Here is a 25016-nt window from a genome sequence, read left to right as displayed (position 1 = left end):
GCGTTGCCATGTATGTGCACACAGTGTCAGACGCAATAGAAAACGCCAAACTACGCACTGGATGTGTAGCGAGTGTGGTGTAGGTCTTTGTCTCCCAGAATGTTTCCGAGAATACCATACTTTGGCCAACTTTTGAGGAGAGAATAAATGGTGACAAAGGCAAGACTTATGTAGGGGAACTGTGATATAATGTGATATATAGTTTATGTTCTGTATCTAAAAATGACACATCCACATAGTACTGCATTACCTTATTTTTGTATCCTCACATTTGCCTGACATCCTTTTCATGTAATATGATATATAGTTTATGTTCTGTATCTATAAATGATACCTCCACATAGTACTGCATTACCTTATTTTTGTTTCCTCACATTTGCTTGACTTCCTTATCATCTATAGAAGATACACAGGAGTTATGTATCCAGATATATTTTGTATTTGTATATTCAGTGGAATTTACAACCACACACACATGGTAGTTGAGGGTCATCGAACATCTGCTGCATTTTTAGGGTGTGCTGGCGCGAGCCGATGCTTAGAATTGGAATAAAACCTTCCGTAAGGTGACATCCTTTATACTGTTTACGCCAGGATGGTTGACCATATAGCAATTGAGAGGGTGATATGCATTGAGAATTTAGAGAGTTCAAAGAAAAAAACTACAGTTTGCGTTTGAACTAAAAAAAAAGAGACTACACGTGGTAAGTTCGAATCTTTCTCATAAAACTCATCTAATAAATACATTTAGTAAATACACTTACATGCATACGTCTGTACACTCATCATTACTTGTGCTTGATAGCCAACTTATCTATAAGTCGTGCCTTTACAATCGCCTACATTTTTTCTCAACTAAATACGAGACGAGTGCATGCTCCCTCTTTATATATATATATATATATATGTATATAATATATATATATAATATATATATATAATACATATATATAATATATATATATAATATATATATATATATATATATAATATATATATATATATATATATATATATAGCCATACATACATGAATAATGACAGTGTGTACTTCTTGTAGTTGACGAATCTGATGGGGTAACACCACATCTGAATTGCCACTAGTGTTTTGAGTTACTGTATGCTACTGACGATTCTGTTTCTTGTGGCAAGAGAAAGATGACCATCTATTTTTTCATATGGTTAGTCATGACTGCGTATTTCCATTAGTCTGACGAAGTAAAATGTACCTGTGTATATGTAATAAAGCACAATCTGATTATACATATTTTCATTAGGGTGACGAAGTAAAAGTATCTATGTATATGCTCAGATATTTATTTTATCTGATAAAGAACGCACAATTTGATTGAGTTAATTGTACGGCATTCTACCAAAGAGGAAGGGCAGCCTACATTCACCGCGTTACCGTTTACAAATTCTCATACATCTGGCAGCGCGGGTAAATCAAACCAGCAAACCACTGGGGGGTGCGAACGGACTTTCGAATTATCACGCTGAAAGGGTTAAAGATAGGGCATATCAGAGCTTTACTCCATTCCGCAGGCACTGTTGCTGTTTTATATGCTGCATTGAACATAGACACTAAATATGGCAATAAAGTCTCCTCTGCTTCTTTAAAAATCTCTGCCAGCAAGCCATCGCATCCTTAAGATTTTCTATTCTTCATTCGTTTAATTGCTGCCTTTACCTCATTGGATATTATTTCCAAACTCTCATCATTTCTCACTTCTCCCATCTCCCAATGGTCAGCCACCTCGTCCTCATTAACATTCAGCAACTCATTAAAATACTCTCTCCATCTATTGTCTATATCAGCAGGGTTTGTCAGGATGTTACCCTCCCTATCTTTAATGGTTGAACAAGTTTCCCTGCTTTTACGAAACATACATATACCAAGGCTTTTTCCCCCTTTCAAGGGAGGTAGCCAAAAAGGGAAAGGCACAAAAACACTCCCACCCATTTCATCCCTAAATACACTCCACACCCCTCCCACCCTCCCTCTCATCTGAGCACCTCCTGGATGACGGGTCATCCCTGCACCTTGCCCACCGCCCTGGGTCAGAAGCAGTGTCGCAAGACACAGCACATCCACAGCAAGGCCGCTTCATTTACGATAGCTTTTGCTAAACTATAAAGTAATTTCCTTCCAGTAGTAAAATCATCTTCTAACTGTTCTCCTAATTGATCCCAAAATTTTCTCTTTGCTATTTTCTTTATCCTTTCAGCCTCTTTCCTTGCACTTTTGTACATTAATCTGTTTTCCCTTGTTCTTCTTTACATCCTTGTGCAAAATGTCTTCATCTTTTGTTTCACTGCTTCCCTCACCTCTTCAGTCCACCAAGGGGTCTGTTTCTTTCTTTTCCCCCCAACATACTTCACTCCATATATATATATGTATATGTATATATATATATATATATATGTATATATATATATCAAATATATTATATATACATATACATATATACATATATATATATATATATATATATATATTTATATATATGTATATATACATATATATATATATATATATATATATATTTATATATATGTATATATACATATATATATATTTATATATATGTATATATACATATATATATATATGTGTATGTATATATATATATATAATAAATGTATATATGTATATGTCTGAGTTACGACGTACGCGAGTTATGACCACCCGTACTTACGACCACATCTAGCAGATGCCTATTATGAGTTTACTGTACATGTCTGGCAGCACAGCGCGTAAGATAGTTGTGGCAACCAGCATTGCGTACGGCAGTTATGGCAGAGATGGAAAAGTTGCTATACACATGGTTGGAAGGTAATAGGCAAAGAAATGTGAGAGTGACATTGCAAGCAGTGCAAAGTAAGGCTACAAGTTAATTTCACATGTTGAAAGAACGTGCAGATGAAGAATACGCTTCACATGAGTTCATAGTGAGTGCTGGGTGGTTTCGTTGCTTTCGAGAGCATTACCAGGTTCACCACCTGTTGTCGAAAGGTGAGGCTGCTAGCAGTGATGCGCCTGCAGCTAAGGCATTTATGGAAGAGTTTGATAAATTATGGATGAACGATATTTACGTACTTATGACCACGTCTAGCTGATGCCTATTATGAGTTTACTAATATGAATACACTATAATAAGTATTTTCTTTCTTTAACTTACCATATCATATTAACAACTAAGCAACTGAAAACAATACTGTATACAACTGTAGGAGAGAAGCCAAACGCAGAGTATGGGATCCAATGTATTTAACGTTTCGCCCACCAGGGCTTCTTCAGAAATAACATAGTGGACAAACATCTGACTCCTTATATAGCCCGAGCTTGCAGGGAGAAACGAACATGAAACTGGTGAAAAAAAAAAAAAAAAAAAAAGTAGAGACTGAAGAACTTCACACCAGGCTTAATGACCCCCTTATGGGTCGATAGCCTTAAAAAAGTCCACTATGTTATTTCAGGAGAAGCCCTGCTGGGCTCAATGTTAAATACATTGGATCCCATACTCTGCGTTTGGCTTCTCTCCTACAATGCTGTTGCAGTCGTTGCTGCTTTTACTCAATGCTGTATACAAAGATGAATGTACTGTACCTATATCTCACACTTAGAATGGATTGAAATGGATGAAAAAAATAGATCTTAAATTTCACATATATTTAGAGTACATACAACAATTGAAGAAGTAAGAAAAAATTATTAAAAGGAAACTACAATTTAAAAAACTTAAAAATGGTAAGCAAGGTTATATTTAATACGTGTGTGTGTGTGTGTATACAGGTATAGTATATACATACAGTACCTGCCTACATATATATACTGAAATACAGTACAGTATTAAAACATAAAAAAAAAATAGAAAAATAGAAATGAAACTAAAAAGCATTGATAAATAAACAGTAAACAGCTTGTATTTAATAGTATTCAATAGAAAAAGTTATTTAAAAACGCAACAGATTGATATCATGTATCCTAGAGTAGAACCCTCGTGTCGTCCATTTTGAATAGGATCCAACTTACGACCAATCCGACTTACGACTGGTTGGTCGGAACCTATCTAGGTTGTAACTCGGATAGTGGCTGTATATATATATATATACATATATATATATATACAGTGAGTCATCCATATATGGTAATTCTTAATCTGGTAAATTCACAGTTATGATATTTGGTAAGTACTACCCTCGATGGAGTATGGAAAGAAGCTAAAGGAGGAGTGGGAGGGAGTAAAGGGTAGAGTAGAGCTGGGTGTGGAGGAGGAATGGGGATGGTTCAAGGAGGGAGTCATAAAGTGTGCAAGGATGGTGTGTGGAACAAGAAGGACAGGGGGAAGTAGAAGAAAGGGTAGTGAATGGTGGGATGAGGAAACAAAAAAAAGGTTGTAGAAGAGAAGAAGCGAGCTTTCACAGATTGGTTACAAAATAGGACGAGGGAGTCATATGAGAGGTACAAAGAAAAGAAAAGAGAAGTAAAGCAAAAGGTAAAGGTTGCAAAGAGGAGAGCAGATGTGAAATGGGGTAAGAGTTTGACAGAAAATTTTGAAAGTAATAAAAAGATGTTTTGGAAAGAAATTAAGAGAGGAAGAGGAGGCGAATCAAGTAGAGAAGAAAAGGTAAAAGGTGCAGATGGAGAGATGATAATGGAAGAGAAGGCAGTAAGGGGAAGATGGGCAGAATATTTTAGGGAGTTGCTAAATGTGAAGGAGGATAGGTAAGGAAAGATTGCTGCAGTGGGAAGTGCGAAGAAAATGAGAGTGATGAATGAGGAGAATGGAGGAGAAATAAGGAAGGATGAAGTGAAGGCAGTTGTTAAGATGATGAAAGCAGGTAAGGCACCTGGTCTGGATGGATGCCATGCGGAATGTCTGAAAAAGGGAGGTACAGTGATGGTGGACTGGTTGGTGAGGTTATTTAATGTTTGTTGGAGAGAGGGTAGAGTGCCAGAGGACTGAAGGAGTGCCTGTATAGTTCCTCTTTACAAGGGAAAAGGGGACAAGTGTGAATGTAGTAATTTCAGAGGGATTAGCTTGTTGAGTGTAGTTGGGAAGGCTTATGGGAGGATCTTGGTTGAGAGGATTAGGAGAGGAACAGAAGGAGTAATTGGTGAGGAGCAGTGTGGATTTAGGACGGGTAGAGGTTGTGTAGATCAGATCTTTGTGGTAAGACAGATATGTGAGAAAGCTATAGGAAAGGGGAAGGATGTTTTTTGGGCTTTTATGGATCTGGAAAAGGCTTATGATAGGGTAGACAGGAAGGCACTATGGGAGGTAATGCAGATATACGGGATAGGAGGAAAGCTTCTAGGAGCTGTCAAGAGTTTTTATGAGAATAGTAGAGCTTGTGTCAGGATTGGAAATGGAGAGAGTGAGTGGTTCGAGGTAAAGGTGGGACTTTGTCAAGGATGCGTTATGTCGCCCTCGATGTTCAACTTATACATGGATGGGGTGGTGCGAGAGGTAAATGCAAGGGTAGTGGGTCACGGATTGGAGATGGTTAAAGAAAATGGAGAAAAGTGGGAGGTGAGCCACCTGTTGTTTGCGGACGACACTGCGCTTGTGGCAGGATCAGAGGAGGGATTGAGGAAGTTGGTCATTGAGTTTGGGAGAGTATGTGATAGAAGAAAGCTAAAGATAAATGTGGGTAAAGGTAAGGTGATGAGATGTACAAGGGGTGAAAGTGGCAGTAGACTGGAAGTGAGCATTAAGGGAGAGCGACTGGAGGAAGTGGATAGTTTTAGATACTTGGGTGCAAATGTGGCAGGGAAAGGTGGAGTGAAAGTGGAGGTAGAATGTAGATTGAGAGAAGTGAGTAAATGCCTTGGTGGATTAAAGAGTGTAATGAGGAATAGACATTTGGGAATGGATGCTAAGAGGAGACTGTATGAAGGAGTGATTATGCCAACAGCACTGTATGGGGCAGAAACATGGAACATAAGAGAAGAAGAGAGAAGGAGTTTGAATATGTTTGAGATGAGGTGTCTGAGAAGTATGATGGGGGTTACTAGGCTAGATAGAGTGAGAAATGAGGAGGTGAGGAGAACAGGGGTGGAAAAGGAGCTAGGAGATAGGGTTGATGAAAGAATATTAGGATGGTTTGGACACATGGAAAGAATGAGTGAAGAAAGACTAGTAAAAGAGGTGTGGAAGGCAGATGTGGAGGGAGTGAACATGAGGGGACGTCCTAGGATGAGGTGGATGGATGGGATGAAGGGGGCTTTGGGGAATTGGGGAATGTCTGTTGAGGAAGGACGGGAGAGGACAGAAGACAGGGGTGAATGGAGAATGGTTGTATATGGATGATGTTGTGATAGCATGAGGTGGAATGGGAGGGTGGATAGGGGGTGAGGTAGTATGTGTGAGCAAAATTTGACACAGCCCGAAGGGATTTCTCCCCGTCCTCTCATTTTATGCAAGGGGGGGGACAGAGAGGGGGGGTCGCCGATTTAATGAAGCAGCCTTGCTGTGGATGTGCTGTGTCTTGCAACACTGCTTCTGACCCAGGGCAGTGGACAAGGTGCAGGGATGACCCGTCATTCAGGAGGTGCTAAGATAAGAGGGAGGGTGGAGGGGTGTGGAGTGTATTCAGGGGTGGAATGGGTGGGATTGATTTTGTCCCTTTTTCTTTTTGGCTACCCCCCTTGTAAGGGGGAAAAAGCCTTGGTATATGTATGTATGTACTACCCTCGATTCTATTTACATACATACATACATATACCAAGGCTTTTTCCCCCTTACCAGGGAGGTAGCCAAAAAGGAAAAGGCATGAAATCATTCCCACCCATTCCATCCCCGAAAACACTCCACACCCCTCCACCCTCCCTCCCATCTTAGCACCTCCTAGATGACGGGTCATCCCTGCACCCTGTCCACTGCCCTGGGTCAGAAGCAGTGTCGCAGGACACAGCACATCCACAGCAAGGCTGCTTCATTAAATCAGCGACCCCCCCTCTCCGTCCCCCCATATAAAGGAGAGGACGGGGAGAAATCCCTTCGGGCTGCATCAAAATTTTTGCTCACACACACTACCTCACCCCCCATTCCCCCGTCCATTCCACCTCATGCATCACAACATTTTCCATGTACAACCATTCTCCATTCACCCCTGTCTTCTGTCCTCTCCCGTCCTTCCTCAACCGACATTCCCCTCTTCCCCAAAGCCCCCTTCCCCAAAGCCTCCTTCACCCCATCCATCCATCTCATCCTAGGACGTCCCCTCATGTTCACTCCCTCCACATCTGCCTTCCATACCTCCTTTACTAGTCTTTCTTCACTCATTCTTTCCATGTGTCCAAACCATCCCAATACTCTTTCATCAACCCTATCTCCCAACTCCCTTTCCACCCCTGTTCTCCTCCTCACCTCCTCATTTCTCACTCTATCAAGCCTAGTAACCCCCATCATACTTCTCAGACACCTCATCTCAAACACATTCAAGTTCCTTCTCTCTTCCTCTCTTATGTTCCATGTTTCTGCTCCATACACTATTTACAGTAAGAAAAATTCACAGGTACAGTATCCGCTTGTGTTTTGGGGGTAAAATTAGATATTTTGAAGAGGAAAGAGCAGGGCGAAGGTACATCTGCCATAAGTCGAAACTTGGGTTCGGTATACGGTAATTTCAATTTGTTGCAAGGTTTTCAGGAATGCATATGTACCGTATAACAAGGACTCATTGTATAGATTAAGTAATAAATTACCATTAATATACTTTGCTGTTCTGTCTTGTGAGATTGTCTGTGTACTGGCCCAGATGTCCTAAGTTGCAGGCCCATGGCTGGGACATCCATGGCCCAAACATCCTAGATTTAGGATATTTCGACCCTGTTCATATATATTGCTTTTGAGAGATGTCTTATTACAACATATCACATTTTAGTTTAACATCTTCACTCAGTCAAATATGTATTGTACCTGGTGCCTTGGGACCCAATGTACCTATTTATCATATCAGATATGTTATGGCTTATGTAGTTTTATTGTGGTTTCTGATTGCTAAGTATGTATTAGTTTTATCAAAATTTTAACTCGTAAATATGTGGTGAACAAAATTGTGATTGCATAATCATGTGAATAACATGTTCAAGCATGACCTAGGCGAGTAAGCACACATATAGCTCATTTGAGAGTATGAGCTGGAAAGGGAAAAAAAAAAAAGGAAAACTTATCATTTAAGTAATTGTTTAAGATTATTTTAGGTGTGTTAGATCAATAATGAAGATATTACCATTTAACTTCATAAGTCATCAAATAAAAGGATATACTTCTAACACAGCCTACAAAAGTCTTGTAGGAAACTTTAAAACATGGCTGGTGTGTGTGTATTTACCTAAAAGTAGTATACAGGATATGGAGTAATTTTCGTAGGGTCCTGTCTCAATACCTCCAGTTATCAAACTTCTTAAATTCACTTATGCAGCTGGACTGCACATATTTATTCATGTATGCATACATACATATACCAAAGGCTTTTTTCCCCCTTATAAGGGAGGTAGCCAAAAAACAAAGGCATGAAAAACACTCCCCACCACCCTCTTCCCTCTCTCTTATCTTGGCACCTCCTGGATGACGTATACATACATATATGTTGAAGTGCATGAGTGGAAGAGTGGTGAGGTAAACACCAGGAACCATTGGAGTTTTATTGCTAACATTTTGTCCTGAAAGGACTTCCTCAGAGTGTACACAAACAAATCATTGACAGCTTATATACTCCCAGCTTACCCTGTTCCTCCCCGTTTGTCTTCACTCCTCATGCACCTCAGTTCAGCATCATGAAGAACCAAGCTGGCCATTACTCTCACCAATTTGACAAATCCATCATGGTGGTTGCTACATGGATGTAAATTGATGTAGGCTGCCTCAATTACTTTTCTTCTCTGATTTGTTAGACCTTTATGTTCTTTCCCAATCTGGCATCGCTTTTGTGTACATAGGTACGTTTTTTTATCCCTCTGCTGCTTTCTCCGAAATAACTAACGGGACAGCTTTTGCATGGTATTTTGTAAATCAAGCTGTTCTCTACTGTTTCGACTTTACCATTCCTCTTATTCCTCACAATCTCTCCTATCCTGGTACCAGTACTGAACGCAATTTTTAACCCTGCCCGGGTGAACAACTGTTCCATTTCACTCGCGCATCTTGAGATGAGGACGGACAAAAACCCACCACTGTCAACCTCACTCTCTCCTCTTTTATCCCCTCTGCTTCTTTTGTTTATTCTTAGGGCCTTCTCCCTCAATCTGTGTAAAAGACCCTCTGGATACTGTAGTTTTCTGAATATGTTGTGAGGAATTCCTCCAGGAAGAGATCAATCACATTTTTTATATTAAAAAAAAAACTACAGTATCTAGAAGGTCTTTTACACAGATTGAGGGAGAAGGCCCCAAGAATAAATAGATTTGGAAAAGGCTTATGACAGGGTAGGCAAGAAGGCACTGTGGGAGGTATTGCAGATATTTGGGATAGGAGGAAAGCTTTTAAGAGCAGTCAAGAGGTTTTACAAGAGTAGTAGAACTTGTATTAGAATCAGAAATGGAGAGAGTGAGTGGTTTGAGGTAAAGGTGGGGCTTTGCCAGAGATGTGTTATGTCACCTTGGTTGTTTACCTGAGAGGTAAACACGAGTAATGGGTCAGGGATTGGAATGATTAAAGAAAATGGAGAAAAGTGGGAGATAAGCCAGTTGTTTACTGACAACACTGTGCGTGTAGTAGGATCAGAGGAGGGATTGAGGAAATTTGTGACAGAGTTTGGGAAGGTGTGCAACAAAAGGAAGTTGAAGATAAAGGTGATGGGATGTATAAGGGGAGAAAGTGGCAGCAGACTAGAAATAAGTATTAAGGGAGAGAGACTGGAGGAAGTGGATAGACTTAGATATACTTGGGTGCAAATGTGACTGGAAAGGGAGGGGTGGGGGTGGAGGTAGAATGTAGATTGAGAGAAGCAAGTAAGTGTAATAAGAAATACATTTAGGAATGGATGCTAAGAGGAGATTGTATGAAGGAGTGATTGTGTTGACAGTACTGTATGGGGCAGAAACATGAAATATAAGAGAGGAAGAGAGGAGTTTGAATATATTTGAGATGAGGTGCCTGAGAAGTATGATAGGGATTACTAGGTTGGATAGATTGAGGAATGAGGAGGTGAGGTGGAGGACGGTGGTAGAAAGGGAGTTGGGAGATAGGGTTGATGAAAGAGTATCGAGATGGTTTGGACACCGAAAGAATGAGTGAAGAAAGATTAGTAAAAGGGGTGTGGAAGGTAGAAGATGGATGGACAACGCAGAAGATGGATGGACATCGCAGAAGATGGATGGACAATGTGAGGGAGGCCCTGGAAAGGGCTGGAGCAGATGTCCAGGATTGGATGACAGTGGCACAGGACCATAGAGTCTGGAGGCATTTGGTGCTAGCAGTGAGGGGTCAGCAAGTGGCCCGACCACCACCGGAGTGAGTGGTGTGGAAGGCAGAGTTGGAAGGAGTGAACGTGATGGGGTGACCAAGGATGAGATGGATGGACACATGGAAAGAATGAGTGAAGGAAGATTAGTAAAAGAGGTGTGGAAGGCAGAGGTGGAAGGAGTGAATAAGAGGGGGTGTCGTAGGATGAGATGGATGGATGAGGTAAAAGGGGCATTGTGAAAGAGAGGAATGTCTGTAGAGGAAGGATGGAAGAGGACAGAAGATAGGGGTGAATGGAGAAGGGTTGTGTATAGATGAGGCTGTGATGCATGAGGGGGAGTGGGTGGGGGATGGGGGGTGAGGGAGTATGAAAAATAAATTAATGCATCCTGAAGAAATTTCTCCCTGTCTTCTCCATTCTGCATGAGGGGATGGAGAGGGGGGGTTACCAATTTAATGAAGTGGCCTTGCTGTGGATGTGCTGTGTCTTGTGACACTGCCTCTGGCCCAGGGGAAAGTACAAGATCCAGGGGTGACCTGTCATCCAGGAAGAGCTAAGATACAAGGGAGGGAGGAGTGTGGATGAGAGTGGAGTATATTGGGATGGAATGAGTGGGAGTGGATTTTATGCATTTGTTTTTTGGCTACCTTCCTTGTAAGGGGGAAAGCCTTTGGTATATGTATGTATAACAAAGTTACTGTTCACCTCTTCCAGACATCAGAATCTTTGTGTAAAATGTATTTCACTTCTTTTAGGCTTGTGCACTACTTCAAAGAAAGGTCATACCCAGATGCTCATTGCCAATAAGTCAAATGCCCCTTTGACTTTCACAGTTGGTATAAATATAAGTATTTACCTAATTGTAGTAATAGAAAGCAATCCTCATTGGGCCCAGTTTCCTATTCCAATTTCATCATACCTAGCCTCAAATTCATGTACAGTTCCAACTTATTCTATATCTTTGATTTCAAGTATCATATTTAGATTTTAATTCATGTATTGTTCCAGTTTGGACTATATAACTTTCTAAGCTATTGCAATGCATCTTCATGAAAAACTGTTTCTTCATATCCTTTGGACATGTGGTCTTAATTTTTTCCCATGACCTCGTATATCCCTCCCATCAATAATAAAAAAAATATCTTCTGTTAATGTAATCTATTCCCCTTTTGTGACCTAAATACTGTAATCACATCACCTCTTCCTCTTTGATCTTTTAAAGTTGGCTAAACCAGTGCTTTTGACTTTTCCTTATATGGTTTCTCTGCCAGCCTTATATGGTTTCTCTGCCAGGCTAAGAACTAGTTTGGTTGCTGCACTTATATTTTTTTAATATTGTTTATATCCTTTACTCTATATAGACCATACCTCTGACACATATTCTAGTCTTGATGGATCAGAGTTTCTATGAATTATTTCATTATCTCTTGATCCACATAGTGAAAAGCCACTTAAATCTTCTGCAGCAATATGTGCATCTCTCTCACAATCCTATTGATATGTCTGTTAGGTTAAAGGTCGTCTTTTATCAACACTCAAATTTTGTACTTTTGTAATGGATTCATTTCCCAAGGAATAGTTTAAAGATGGTCTATTGCAGCTATTGCCTATTTCCAGTACTTTGCAGTTTTTTGTATTGAAATTAATTTTCTATTCTTGGCTTCATGCAAAAACAGTGGCTAGATATTTTTATGATAACCTATAGACAGGGAAGTTTGGGGGTCACCATATAATGAAGTGGTGGTGGTGAACCAACTCTCAGGCAATCCTATGGAGGAGCTGTGTCTAGTTGTATTGCCAATATCCCAATTGATTTAGCTGGGGATAAGTGATGACCCTTCATCCAAAAGGTACTGTAATGGGAAGGGTGATGAATTAGTTTTTAATAGATATTGGGTGGGTTTATGCTCTAACTTGAATACTGTAGAAATAGTTTTATTTTAAGTTTTGTTCATTATTTAATGTAGCTTGTTTCATCAGTATGTACAGAATAATAAAGAAGAAGACAATGATTGGTTCCGCCTCGAGAGCAACAAAGAAGGATCAAGATGGTTTGGCAAGTGTTGGTACGTCCATGAACTTCTGAAGTACGAGTTTGATGTTGAATTTGATGTGAGTATCTTGCACTTGTTATAGTTGATGAGCAGAAATGTTTCATAAACCTTTACATAAGTACAATCACCTAATGGGACCAGTAGCAGGTACCCGTTTGTAGTGATCTTGCAAGATGAACAGTAGAGCTACCCGTTTTCAAAGCCTGTAACACACACACACACACACACACACACACACACAGGCATAGAAATTACTGATAGAGAGAATCTGATAAAATGGGATGACAGAAATACAAGAGGACACGGAAAGAAAATAAAAAAAGACAGCTATAGAAGAGATTTGAAAAAGAACAGCTTTCCACACAGAGTAATAGACAGTTGGAACAAGTTAGATGAGAAAGTGGTGTGTGCAAAAACAATACATGAATTTAAAAATTGTTTAGATAAAATGAGAAATGAAGACGGGACCCCACGAGCATAGCTCCCCTTCCCGTAAAATACAACTAGGTAAATACAACTAGGTAAATACACACGAACTACAGACACTAGAGCAAAGAAGAGAGAAAGGAGATTTGATAGCTATTTACAGAATCATGAAAGGCATAGAAATTATTGATAGAGAGAATCTGATAAAATGGGATGATAGAAATACAAGAGGACACGGAAAGAAAATCAAGAAAGACAGCTATAGAAGAGATCTGAAAAAGAACAGCTTTCCTCACAGAGTAATAGACAGTTGGAACAAGTTAGATGAGACAGTGGTGTGTGCAAAAACAATACATGAATTTAAAAATAGTTTAGATAAAATGAGATATGAAGACGGGACACCACGAGCATAGTTCCCCTTCCCATAAAATACAACTAGGTAAATACACACACACTTTCATTGGATGGACGGCAAAGATCGGAGCTCTGAAGAAAAAGTGAAATTTTCGTGGATCTCAATGCAAAGGAAGTACCTTATTGTATTTACAGGGAAGGGGAAAGCTCGTGGTGTAGTGGGAAAGTGAGGAAAAAGGAGAAGGGGAGGGATTACTGAGGGAAATGGAAGGAAATGAGGAAGGGGAGGACTTGGTCCAGGAGGCCAGGCGTCTTGTAAACAAGAGAAGGACCGATGATTTTGGTGAAGGGATTAACAACAATGTAAAGATTAGAAATATAGATAAGAGCAGCACAGTGGAAGGTGAGGATAATAATTTACAGGGATTTAATGAGGGGGGGGGGATACCAACCTCCCCCGATTAGCAAGACTAGAGGAAAAACTTGAAGAAATGACTGAACATTGGGAGAATAGGTTCGGTAACATAGCAAAGATTGCGCAGAGAGTTGAAAAATTGGAAGAACTAGCAAAGGTGAACAAAAACTTAACTAAAGAAATAGAAGATTTAAAAAGACAGTTAAAAGAAGCAAAAGAGGAGAATGAAGAATTAAAGAGGAATAATAAAGACAATGAAGAGGCCATAGCAAAAGAAGTACAGGGTTGGGAAAAAATCCAAGAAAACAGTAAAGTTGCATTTACTGACATAATTAAACAGCAAATGAAAGAACAAACTGAAGACTCAGTTATTAAAGTGATGAAACAGAAGGAGAATATAGTAAGAGACTTAGCAGATAAAAAGAAATGTATAATTATATTAGGAATGGAAGAGAAACATAACCTAAATAGAACCACAAGAATCAATGAGGAAAAAGAAAAAGTAAGCAGTTTACTAGAATTAGTTCAGGAAGATGAACCTGAAATCATGAAACAAATTGAAGAGATGTATAGACTCAGAAAGTATAGTACAGATAAGACCAGACCAATTAAGATTAAATTCAGGTCACAAACGACGGCAGAGAATATCTTAGCAAAAACAGGGAAACTAGCAGCAAGTGAACAATATAAAAAGGTATGGATAAAAAGAGAAATGAATAAAGAGGAAAGAGAGGAGGAAAAAATGAAAAGACATGAAGCTAAGGAAAAAATTAGAAAAGAATAGTCAGAAAAAGATAAATTCTATTGGAGAGTAGTGAATATGAAAGTAAGGAAGTACGACATACTATAGAAAAACAAAAGGGAAACAGAGAATACAATGGAAGTGGCAGAAAACTAAAAGTGTCTTACACAAATATAGATAGATTAATAACAGGATTGAATGAGCTGAATGATTATCTGAAGGAATAAGAACCGAAAATAATGGGAATTGTAGAAACGAAATTAAAAGGTCCACTACCACCCAACAGTGTAGGACATGATGCATATAATTATTGGATTAGACAAAACAAGGGGATGGAGTTATGTTCCTGACTAAGAAGGATATAAACATGAGGTGTGTCACATATGGAAAGAATACAGTAGAGATGATTATGATCGAAGTGGAAGATGGAGATAAGAAGAGCAGAAAGGTCGTGATAAATTATGTGCCTCCAAAAACAGCCTTGTGGGAAGAGAGTGAACATAAAAGTATGGTAGAAGACACAAGGATAACATTAAATAAGATAATGAAAGATGGAGGAAGAATAGTTATGATGGACGACTTTAATTACAAAGAAGTCTGCTTGGAAGAGATGACAGAAAAGGGTGGAGACGGCTCATGGGGAAATGTTCTACTCAAGATGATTATTGACCATACAATGACACAGTGGATACAGGAGAACAGGAGGTATAGAAATGAAGAAGAACCATCGAGACTAGACCTAATAATCACATCTGAACCTAGAATAGTGGAAAAGATTGAATATAAGACACTAATAAATAAAAGTGACCACATATTGATTGAACTGGAACTAAATGAGGAAAAATACATGAAAAGAAATGAACAATATAGAAAAGGAAGAGTGATGTATGAAAAAACAAACTTTGATAAAATAAGAGAATTCTTTCAAAAAGAAAACTGGGAAGAAATATACAAAGAAGAAACAACAGTGGAAGAGATGGAATATTTTGACAAAAATTTATAAAAAAGTGGAAAAGTATGTCCCAAGACAAAAACAAGAAAAAGAATATGTAAAGTGCTGGTACAACAAAAGTTGTAGGGAGTTAAAAGACAAAAGAGATAAAGCTTGGACCAAATGGAAGAAATACAAAAGACCTGAAAAATGGAAAATATATACTTGTTATAGAAATGAATATGTACAAGCATGCAGAGAGGAAAAGAGAAAATATGAAAAAGATGTCATAGAAAAATGTAAAGATCAACCAAAACTATTTTACAGATTTGTAAACAACAAACTGGAAAACAAACAAGATTTGGAGAAATAAAGACAAGGAGGAAATAGAAAAGGTGGAAATTATGAACAAGCATTTTAAATCAGTGTTTACAAGAGAGAACATACAACCTGAAGAGATCGAATGGAAAGAGAAAGTCCCCCCTATGAAAGAAATAGAATTAACAAAGAATGAAATAATGAAACACTTGAGTAATCTTGATGTCAGAAAATCGCATGGACCAGATGAAATAGCAAACTGGATTCTGAAAGAATGCAGGAATAAACTGGCCAACAAAATACATAGCATGATAAACAGTTCCTTGAAAGAAGGAAAAGTTTCAGAAGACTGGAAAAAAGCAAATATAGTACCTATATATAAAGGGGGAAATAAAGAAGACCCTACCAACTATAGACCAGTCTCTATAACAAGTACAATAGCAAAAATTTGTGAAAGAATTGTCAAAAGTAAATGGGTAAAATATTTAGAAAAAAAACAATGTGCTAAATCCAAGGCAATTTGGATTCAGACAAGGACAATCATGTGTCACCAATTTAATATGTTTCTATTCAAGGCTAATAGATATAATACAAGAAAGAGATGGATGGGCTGATTGTGCATTTCTAGACCTAAAAAAAGCTTTTCACAAAGTACCACATAAGAAGTTGCTTAAGAAATTAGAAACCGAAGGAGGAATACAGGGCAAACTGCTTAAATGGATAGAAGACTTTTTGCAAGAAAGAAAAATGAGAGTAGTGATAAGAGATAAACACTCAAATTGGGATGAAGTAATAAGTGGTGTTCCACAAGGAACAGTACTGGCCCCAATAATGTTTGCTATATATATTAATGTGGATGAAGAAATTGAAAGTTATATGAGCTTCTTTGCAGATGATGTAAAACTATTAAAAAAAGTGAACACGGAAGAAGATTGTGAATCACTACAGAGTGATCTAAATAAAGTCTGGGAATGGAGTAGGAAGTGGGAGATGAAGTTCAATACTAAAAAGTTTAGTATAATGGAATTTGGAAAAAGCAAAAACAGAATAACAGGATCATATAAACTGGGAGAAGAAAGAATAAAAAAAGTTGAAAATGAGAAGGACCTGGGAGTCATTGTTATGAATAATATGTCACCTGAGAAACAAATGAATAAGATTTTTGGTGAAACTTATGATTTAATAAGAACAATCAAAGTGGCATTTACATACCTGGATGAAGAAATGGTGAAGAAAATACTAATCACCCTGATAAGACCAAGATTGGAATATGCAGCATCGATGTGGTCACCAAGTACAAAAAAATGTATAAAAAAACTTGAAAGAATACAAAGAGCAATTACAAAATTGGCACCAACACTCAAAACTATCATATGAAGAGAGACTAGCAAAACTTGAGCTACAAACACTAGAGCAAAGAAGAGAGAGAGGGGATTTTTTGATATCTATTTACAGAATCATGAAAGGCATAGAAATTATTGATAGAGAGAATCTGATAAAATGGGATGATAGAAATACAAGAGGACACAGAAAGAAAATCAAGAAAGACAGTTATAGAAGAGATCTGAAAAAGAACAGCTTTCCTCACAGAGTAATAGACAGTTGGAACAAATTAGATGAGAAAGTGGTGTGTGCAAAAACAATACATGAATGTAGAAATAGTTTAGATAAAATGAGATATGAAGACGGGACACCACGAGCATAGCTCCCCTTCCCATAAAATACAACTAGGTAAATACACACACACACACACACTACTGAGCATCTACAGAATCATGAAAGGCATAGAAATACTCGATAGAGAGGACTAGTTTAACTGGGACAGGAGAAGCACAAGAGGACATGGAAAGAAAATAAAAAAACATAGCTACAGAAGAGATCTGAAGAAAAACAGTTTTCCACATAGAGTGGTGGACACTTGGAACAAACTGGACAATGAAATAATGTGTGCAAAAACCATTCATGAGTTTAAGAGCAAACTAGACACTGCGAGATACAAAGGCGGGACACCATGAGTGTAGATCCCCTTCCCGCAAAATACAACTAGGTAAATAAATACAGTTGGATTGACAGCGAAGATTGGGACTCCAGTAAAAGTGCAAATTTTGTGGATTTCAGCAATGAGGGAGTACCTGTGTTGTATTAGTAGGGAAGGGGAAAGCTCTTGGTGTAGTGGGCAGGTGAAAAAAAAAGAAGGAAAACGGGAGGCATTGTTGAGGAAAATGGAAGAAAATGAGGAAGGGGATGAATGGGCCCAGGTAATGTCAGAAGGGGTGTCAACAAAAGGTGTGCAGATGACACACACAAGGTCGAACAGGTGAGCAGAGGTATTAAAAGTAGATATATAGATAATAGCGGCTCAATGGAAAGAGGAGAAAATTACATTTATGGATTTAATGAGGGAGGAGATGACAACCTCCCCCGACTAGTAAGTCTAGAGGAGAAACTAAAAAAAATTGAAAAAAGCATGGGAGGTTAGGTTTAACCAACTAACACTAGTTACACAAAGATTTGATAAACTGGAAGAACTGAAGAAGGAGAATCAAAACCTAACTAAAGAAATAGAAGAATTAAAAAGACAGTTAAGAGAAGTAAAGGATGAGAATGAGGAATTAAAGAGGAATAATAAAGAAAATAAAGAGTCCATAGCAAAAGATGTAAGTGGTTGGAAAAAAGTCCAAAAGAATAACAAAATTGAATTTCGAAATATAGTGAAACAACAGATGAAAGAACAAACTAAAGACATAGTTATTACCCCACTGATGGCTCAGTACTTTGTTGTGGTGGTGGGGCTCGAGTGTTGCAATGTGAGCTGGGTGATGGTGGTGAGATGGTGTACATCCCGGCAGGTCCAACCATACCGCCAAGGCCAGGTCTGAGCTTCCAGAACAAAACTGAACCACTATTTACCCTCCTGCTCATTTTATTTCTTCTCTCCTTGGGCTATCAGGAACATCGGTGATAACTACTGCAGGAAATATGATCAAGTTTTGAATAATGATTGGAATTGACCCCATTGGGTGCAGACACTGTCTGTTAAGAGTCGGTCTCCATCGATCTGGTTATAAACCCCTTATATTTGCGGGTAATTAGGGGTGCCAGGCGACGGAGACAACGGTGGTAGGGGATTTTACCCCCACTGACCAGCGAGCACCCGCCTTAAGAGAGACAGCCCCTCTTCAATAGAAGACTGGTTCCCGCTAAAGCCCCGTCCCATATTGAGCCACATGGGATAGGAGGACTAACATCCTTCGATAAGGGGTGGATTCCCTAAGACTCGCAACTGCATTACAAAACAACCCTAGACCTCCTGTTGACGACTCTACTGACATGGAAGTGGACAATGGTACCAGCACATCGGGTTCAAGTATAATAACCCTAGAACTTTATTCTTTTCCTGATAATAAAGCTAAAAATCATCAGGACAGAAAGAAAGACAGAGAAACAAATGTTAGAAATGAAAAGTTTAGAAAGATGGAAATAGTACCAGGAGTATACGAAACAGTAAATTATGAAAAGTACTTAAGGGGGTACGCGACACCTGGGGGGGTGAATTTGGTCAAGATATGGCATTTTTCAAAACTGTGTTCAAAATGTTCGTATACCACTTGGAAATAAATCCCGACAAATAATTTTCCAGCTGCGCGCAATTTAAAGGTCCTGGGTGAGGTTTAAAGGGACAGATTTAAAGGCGCAACCCACACTAGAGGGAGGCGTGCCACTTAGGACCTTCAGGCGCAGCGAATAACGTTGAAATTTGATTGAATTTACACTCGCCCAGTGTATCAACGGCCAATACGATTGTGGAGGGGAAGGGAGGAAGGTGGAGGGAGAATATTTCGCCAACTTTGTGCGAAACTAAGCGTTAGTTCCCGGCTAGCTCTGAAAAGGGAAGTACGCATGTCTCATGAGCTCTCATTGCAATCTATTACTTTAGCTAGTACATATTACTCTTTAGTACAGTCATCATGGGTAGCAAAAAGAACAAAAGAACATCACAATGACAAAAAACAGCAGTTAAAGATGGCAAGCAGTCAAAGACGACTAAAGATCTCACCACCTCTCACTCCACCACCGCCCTCACCTGCACCTCTGTGACGGTGACAGAGGTAAAGGACAACATTAGACTAAACAATTCAAAGAGGAAGATTAAATCCAAAGAAGAAAGCAAGAGGAAAAAGATCAAGGCTATACAGGAAGAAGAAAGAAGAAGGGACATCATATGATGCTGGAGGGGGTGCCCTACCAACATAGATTGGCGAGGGGAATCTGATGAGGAAAGAGAAGGCGCCCACTACTGGAAAATAAACCTCTTTCCAATGATTTAGATACCCTGAAGACCCCCAGCAGAGAGGTTTCATATGAAGAAACCGCCAAAGGTGCAAAAAAGCAAATTATATGATGTCGTCTGTGCGTCGTCACTACTGTGACATACTTATACTTTAGTTTTTCAGTATTTAAAGTACTTATAATTAAAATATGTTGATAATTTTTACTGTACTTACGAATTAAGAATTAAGCCATGAAAAAATCAGTCAAATTGGTGAAACTATAAGCAAGTTACAGATATATTCATATTTCAAGTTGCCATATCTCCGTTCGATATTTTTCTACTTTTTTTTTAATCATAAAAAATCTAATATACATCAGATTTAGATGAAACTTACAGGGAATATTACTTTTAGTAACTGCTAGGGCCGATCCTTCGAATATTTTGAATAGGATGAAAGAGTTCGGAGTAATAATGGAAACGAGCAAAAAAATTGTATTTTTCACGATTTTTGCCAGACATTAAAATTGAAATGCCTGTATGCAAAAGTATAAAGGAAATTGTTCAATTACTCAATGACCGGCCCTAGGTGTGCCTACTGACTAATCATAGCCAAAATATAAAACAAATTGGTCCACGTATTATGGTGCTGTGCACTTTTAAATGTCGCTACTGGTATACGTACATGTGTACATGTGTACATACATCATTCTGCTTCACCTAAAATGTAGGCAATATGGATACCTATTTACCTGAGAAGTTTCAGCTCTTTACTCTAAATATTTTAGAAAATGACCTCCAGGTGTCGCGTACCCCCTTAATACTTGAATTTGAAGAAGAAAAATATGAGAGTCTAAATGTTTTCAGAGCAAATAGAGAAATTGTTAATATCTGTGGCAGTCAGCCCAAAATTCGCCCACAAGGAAATGGAAATCTGTTGATCGAAACCTCATCGCCTGAACAAAGTGAAAAACTCAAAACTATCTCAAGGTCTTAATGTTAAATGCTTCTCTCACCCAGTTTTTAACCAAAGCAAAGGGGTAGTATATACACCAGAATTATTACACATTGAAGAAAATGAAAGATTGGCGAACAGCTTGTACCCCTAGGAACAATAATTTTAACCTTCAATCAATGTAGATTACCAAATTTTATATCAGCTGGTTGGTTGTCTCTTAAAGTAAAGCCATATATACCATCCCCATTAAGATGTTACCATTGTCAAATGTTTGGACACTCAAAACAAAAATGCTAAAGTAGAATTAATGAAAAACCTGCAGTATGCTTAAACTGTGGTAAAGAAACACATGGCAATTGTAACGAAGCTCCATCATGTGTTAACTGCGGAGAACAACATCCTTCATCCTCCAAGAGCTGTGTTAACCCCCCAAGGCCCAGTACTTTGATGTAGTGGGGGGGCCGTGTAGTAAGGAAGGGCTGAGCTGTGCCAGCCAGGTGCAACCATACTGGAGAGGTCAGCCCCGAGCTACCAGGCGAAAACTGAGCCAAAAGTCTTTTTGTTGACGACCCTAGCTTGGTATTGATTATGGACTGGAATACTCGTAGGATTTGTCGCCCTCATCCTATGACAGTTGTTTTAGGATGAGGTTTTTGGGGTAGTGAATAGATAGGGGGTCCCTCCCCCTTTTCCTTTGTGAATTCCCCTATCCCTATCCTTCATATTTGCTACCCTACTCTCCTTTTCACCATCTTTCTCTAATACTTGTTAAGGTTCTGGTATCTTGGTGCCTTCCAAGCTACATGTCTGAACCCAGTCAAGTGGGGATGTATACCGCGAGGTCACTACTCCCTGCGAGGGCCGAAAGCCCAACGACTGGGGAATGCATGTTTGTGAGGTAGGTACTAGGCTGCAGACTTCCTTTCTCCCTATCCAGTACACATGCAGAGTGACTACGCCGGACCCATCCTAAATGGGACAAAACAAAAGAGGACAAACCCGGGTTGACAAAGTCTCTAACTCACCTCCGAGGCCCTGCATGTGTAAATAGTCATTTCTGGAACCTCCCGACTCTGCAGAGACTTTTATTGCGTGCGGCATCAGGCAACTGCAGTATCTTCTTCCATGCACTGCTCTTTCTTTCTTAATATATGGTGTGGCCTCATAAATATACACGATCATGGTGGCTGTTGAAACGGAATGTTCTAAACCTCCACCACTACCTGATCCTCCTCCTAAACCCCCCCGATCCCTCTCCTAATATTGCCAATCCTAAAGTTGACAATATTGACTCAACAAAAATAAAAACCCCAGTTGATGACTCCGGCTTGAAAAAGGACTTCGATAAAATCAATCAATCAAATACTGCCCCTAATAGTCATCGAATCTTACATTTACAATATGTCTCTCTTGATAAGAGTTATACAGACTTATATGAAAAGTTCCATAAATTTGGACAAATTAAAGAGATCAGAGTGTGGATCTCAATTCTTTCTAATCAGGATGCAGCTGCTGCCTGCTTGGATTATAATAATTGTACTGAGAATGAATCTTCAGCCCAACTTGTTGGTAGAGTGCCACCTAACTTGGATATCTTTTATCCGGCTCAGGTTCCGAATAGCGACTGTAATAACAGCGACTGTCAATAGAGCGACTTCACAACGGCGACTCTTTTAAAACAGCGACTATCACAACAGCGACCACATGATAGCGATTGTCATAACAGCGACATCATCGCATCAACTGCATGAAACTGCTCAGTAATAAAAAATTGAAACCTAAAGGGAATCGAAAACAACATTTTATTTGAACTAGCTATAGATGTCACATGATTTAAAAAGAAAAATGTTAGTCAACCCAAACAACAGAAAGCCATATAGTCAGCCGGAAGGACCACGGGGGAAGGTCTCGAGCAAGGGAGGGGTGGGGTGGGTAAGTGGTGGGGGAAGAACACCAACCCACGGAGGGAGGAAGGATTGGATTTCCCCCAACGTGCGTCCTTTTTGTTCTGCTGTTTTGTCAGATCCTTGATGGTTCTGCTAGAATGTCCCACTACTTGAATATTACTCGGCTCAAGTGTCCGGGTGAGGATTAGTCTTCTTGTTGGTTCCTTTTGTTGTTGCCGACCTTCCATTATTTTAATTAAGTAATATTCAAGTAGTGGGACATTCTGTGAGCACCAATGTCAGTGTTCTTGATAAAGCTCTAACGAGCGAAACGTTGTACTACCAATATAGGCTTCGAGCTCACATGGTGTTTTTCTTCACATTCTTGTCGGCTTTTGCCATTTGTATTCAAGTCTTAACAACCCAAACATTACTATGACCGACGACCAAGCGACCGACCAGTAAATTCACTTCAGTGAACTTATCTCACAAAGTAAACACAACTGAACACGTAAATACAAACACGAAAACACAAGCAATTGAAACATAAGTCTGCGACCATTCTGACTGGTTGATAGTAAAGTCGCTATTGTTACAGTCGCTGTTATAATGCGGTCGCCATTATGACAGTCGCTGTTTTGAAAGTCGCTCACCTGATTACGTCGCCCTTATGAAGCCGCTATTATGACTGTCGCTGTTTTGACAGTCGCTATCCGGCCCGGATCCCCTTTTATCCAGAAATCCCAGTAGAGGAAAGGAAGGAAAGTGTGCAGAGACCTCCCAACCCAGCTAAGTGGCTCATTATCACTCTTGCAAAAGAACGTGCTAACTTGTTCGAGTTTAGAAGATTCTTGAAGAGTCACCTTGGCTCTGGTAATTTGAATAACTCCCAGGTATCATGATTTGGAAGAAATTCCTTCTTAACCCCTTCCATACGGTGCTGCACACGTAGGCGTCATGAGGAGCAAGTGGATTCGCGACGCTGCCATATCGGCGTCTTGATTATATTTATTGTAGTCGCCCCTGTGTTTTTACATTCTCCCTAATCTGCTCTTAATCCCATTCTCTGTGGTTTTCAAAATTCACGGGTGACAGAGAGAACGATCGATATAAGCCGTGACTATATTTTATGATGCGAGTATTATTACGACACGTCGTACGTCTGCCATTGGCTGCTGCCCGTGAGATTTAAGTCCCGTAGTGAAGTGGTTAATTCATGTAAAATTTTATGAACAAGCTGCCATGGTGCTTAACTTGAAACAGAAATCAGACATTAAGGAAGTTAAACCCCACTATACCTTTAGTTATGCCAAAGGAGTAATTTTTAATAGAGATCTTTATGACTTTGAGGAAGAAGAAATTTTAGAAATGTGCCCAACTAATGTTTGGAAGGTTGTTAAAATCCCTCGTTCTTCTATGATTATCCTAACTTTTTCTGGTGAAGATCTACCTCATTATGTAGAGATAGAAAAAGAGGTTGCTTATGTGCCCCATCCCCTTCAGTGCTTTAACTGCTATGGTTTTGGCCATCCTTCCTGCAGATGTGCAAGGGACAAACTGTGTTTGATATGTGCTCAGCCTGAACATGGGGATTGTTCCCGCCCAACAGTTTGTATAGATTGTAAAGAAGAGCATAATGCCAGGGATAAGAACTGCATAATTTATAAGAAGGAACAGGAAACACTACTAAAAGCCCATACAGAACATATAAGTGTAGGACATGCTAAAAGACATCTAATTCCAAAAGATAGTAATGTTGTTAAAACAAATAGGAAAGTGGATCAGCCAACTGTAGAACCCAATAGAAATAAAAATGCCAATGTAAATTCTTCTGTTAACACTGAACCCAAGGCTCGGTGTAAAAGTGTTACTATTAAATCTAATCGTCTTACAAATACTAATATGAATTCTTCTGTTAATGCTGAACCCATGCATCAGCATCAAAGAGTCACTATTAGACCTAACCATTCTTCTCAACCCTCCTCTGTGGAGGTTCTCTCATCCCCAGTTGAGGGAATGTCTCCTGCCCCATCTGGAGGGGCACCTTAAGTCCCCATTGCTGAAACCTCACAGGGTTCCTTTAATAATGCCTCCTCTCAATCAATCAACCTTCCAAACTTGGGGGGGCTCCCCAAAAAAGAAAAGGAAAACAGTATAATGTCTATAATTCAATGGAATATTCAAGGTTTTACTTCTCATCGAGAGCAGGTTGGGATTCTCTTTAAAGAACATGATGTGTCTGCTATT

General features: G+C 39.3%; 1 protein-coding gene across 2 annotated transcripts in view; it reads left to right on the top strand.

Annotated features, from left to right (window-relative positions):
• Nucleotides 1-25016, top strand: part of Ufc1 (Ubiquitin-fold modifier conjugating enzyme 1) — a 91601-nt gene that overhangs the window by 33255 nt on the left and 33330 nt on the right. For both annotated transcript variants that reach the window (XM_076202911.1, XM_076202912.1), the window contains one exon: nucleotides 12396-12527. In XM_076202911.1, coding sequence (XP_076059026.1) covers nucleotides 12396-12527 — 132 coding nt within the window. The remainder of the gene's footprint in view (nucleotides 1-12395; nucleotides 12528-25016) is intronic.

Source organism: Oratosquilla oratoria, chromosome 19 (genome assembly GCF_046742065.1).
Source record: "Oratosquilla oratoria isolate Oo_2021 chromosome 19, ASM4674206v1, whole genome shotgun sequence".
In the NCBI taxonomy this organism is placed as follows: Eukaryota; Metazoa; Arthropoda; class Malacostraca; order Stomatopoda; family Squillidae; genus Oratosquilla; species Oratosquilla oratoria.
Note: the sequence above shows the minus strand (reverse complement) of the source record. Positions and strands in the feature narration are given on the sequence as shown.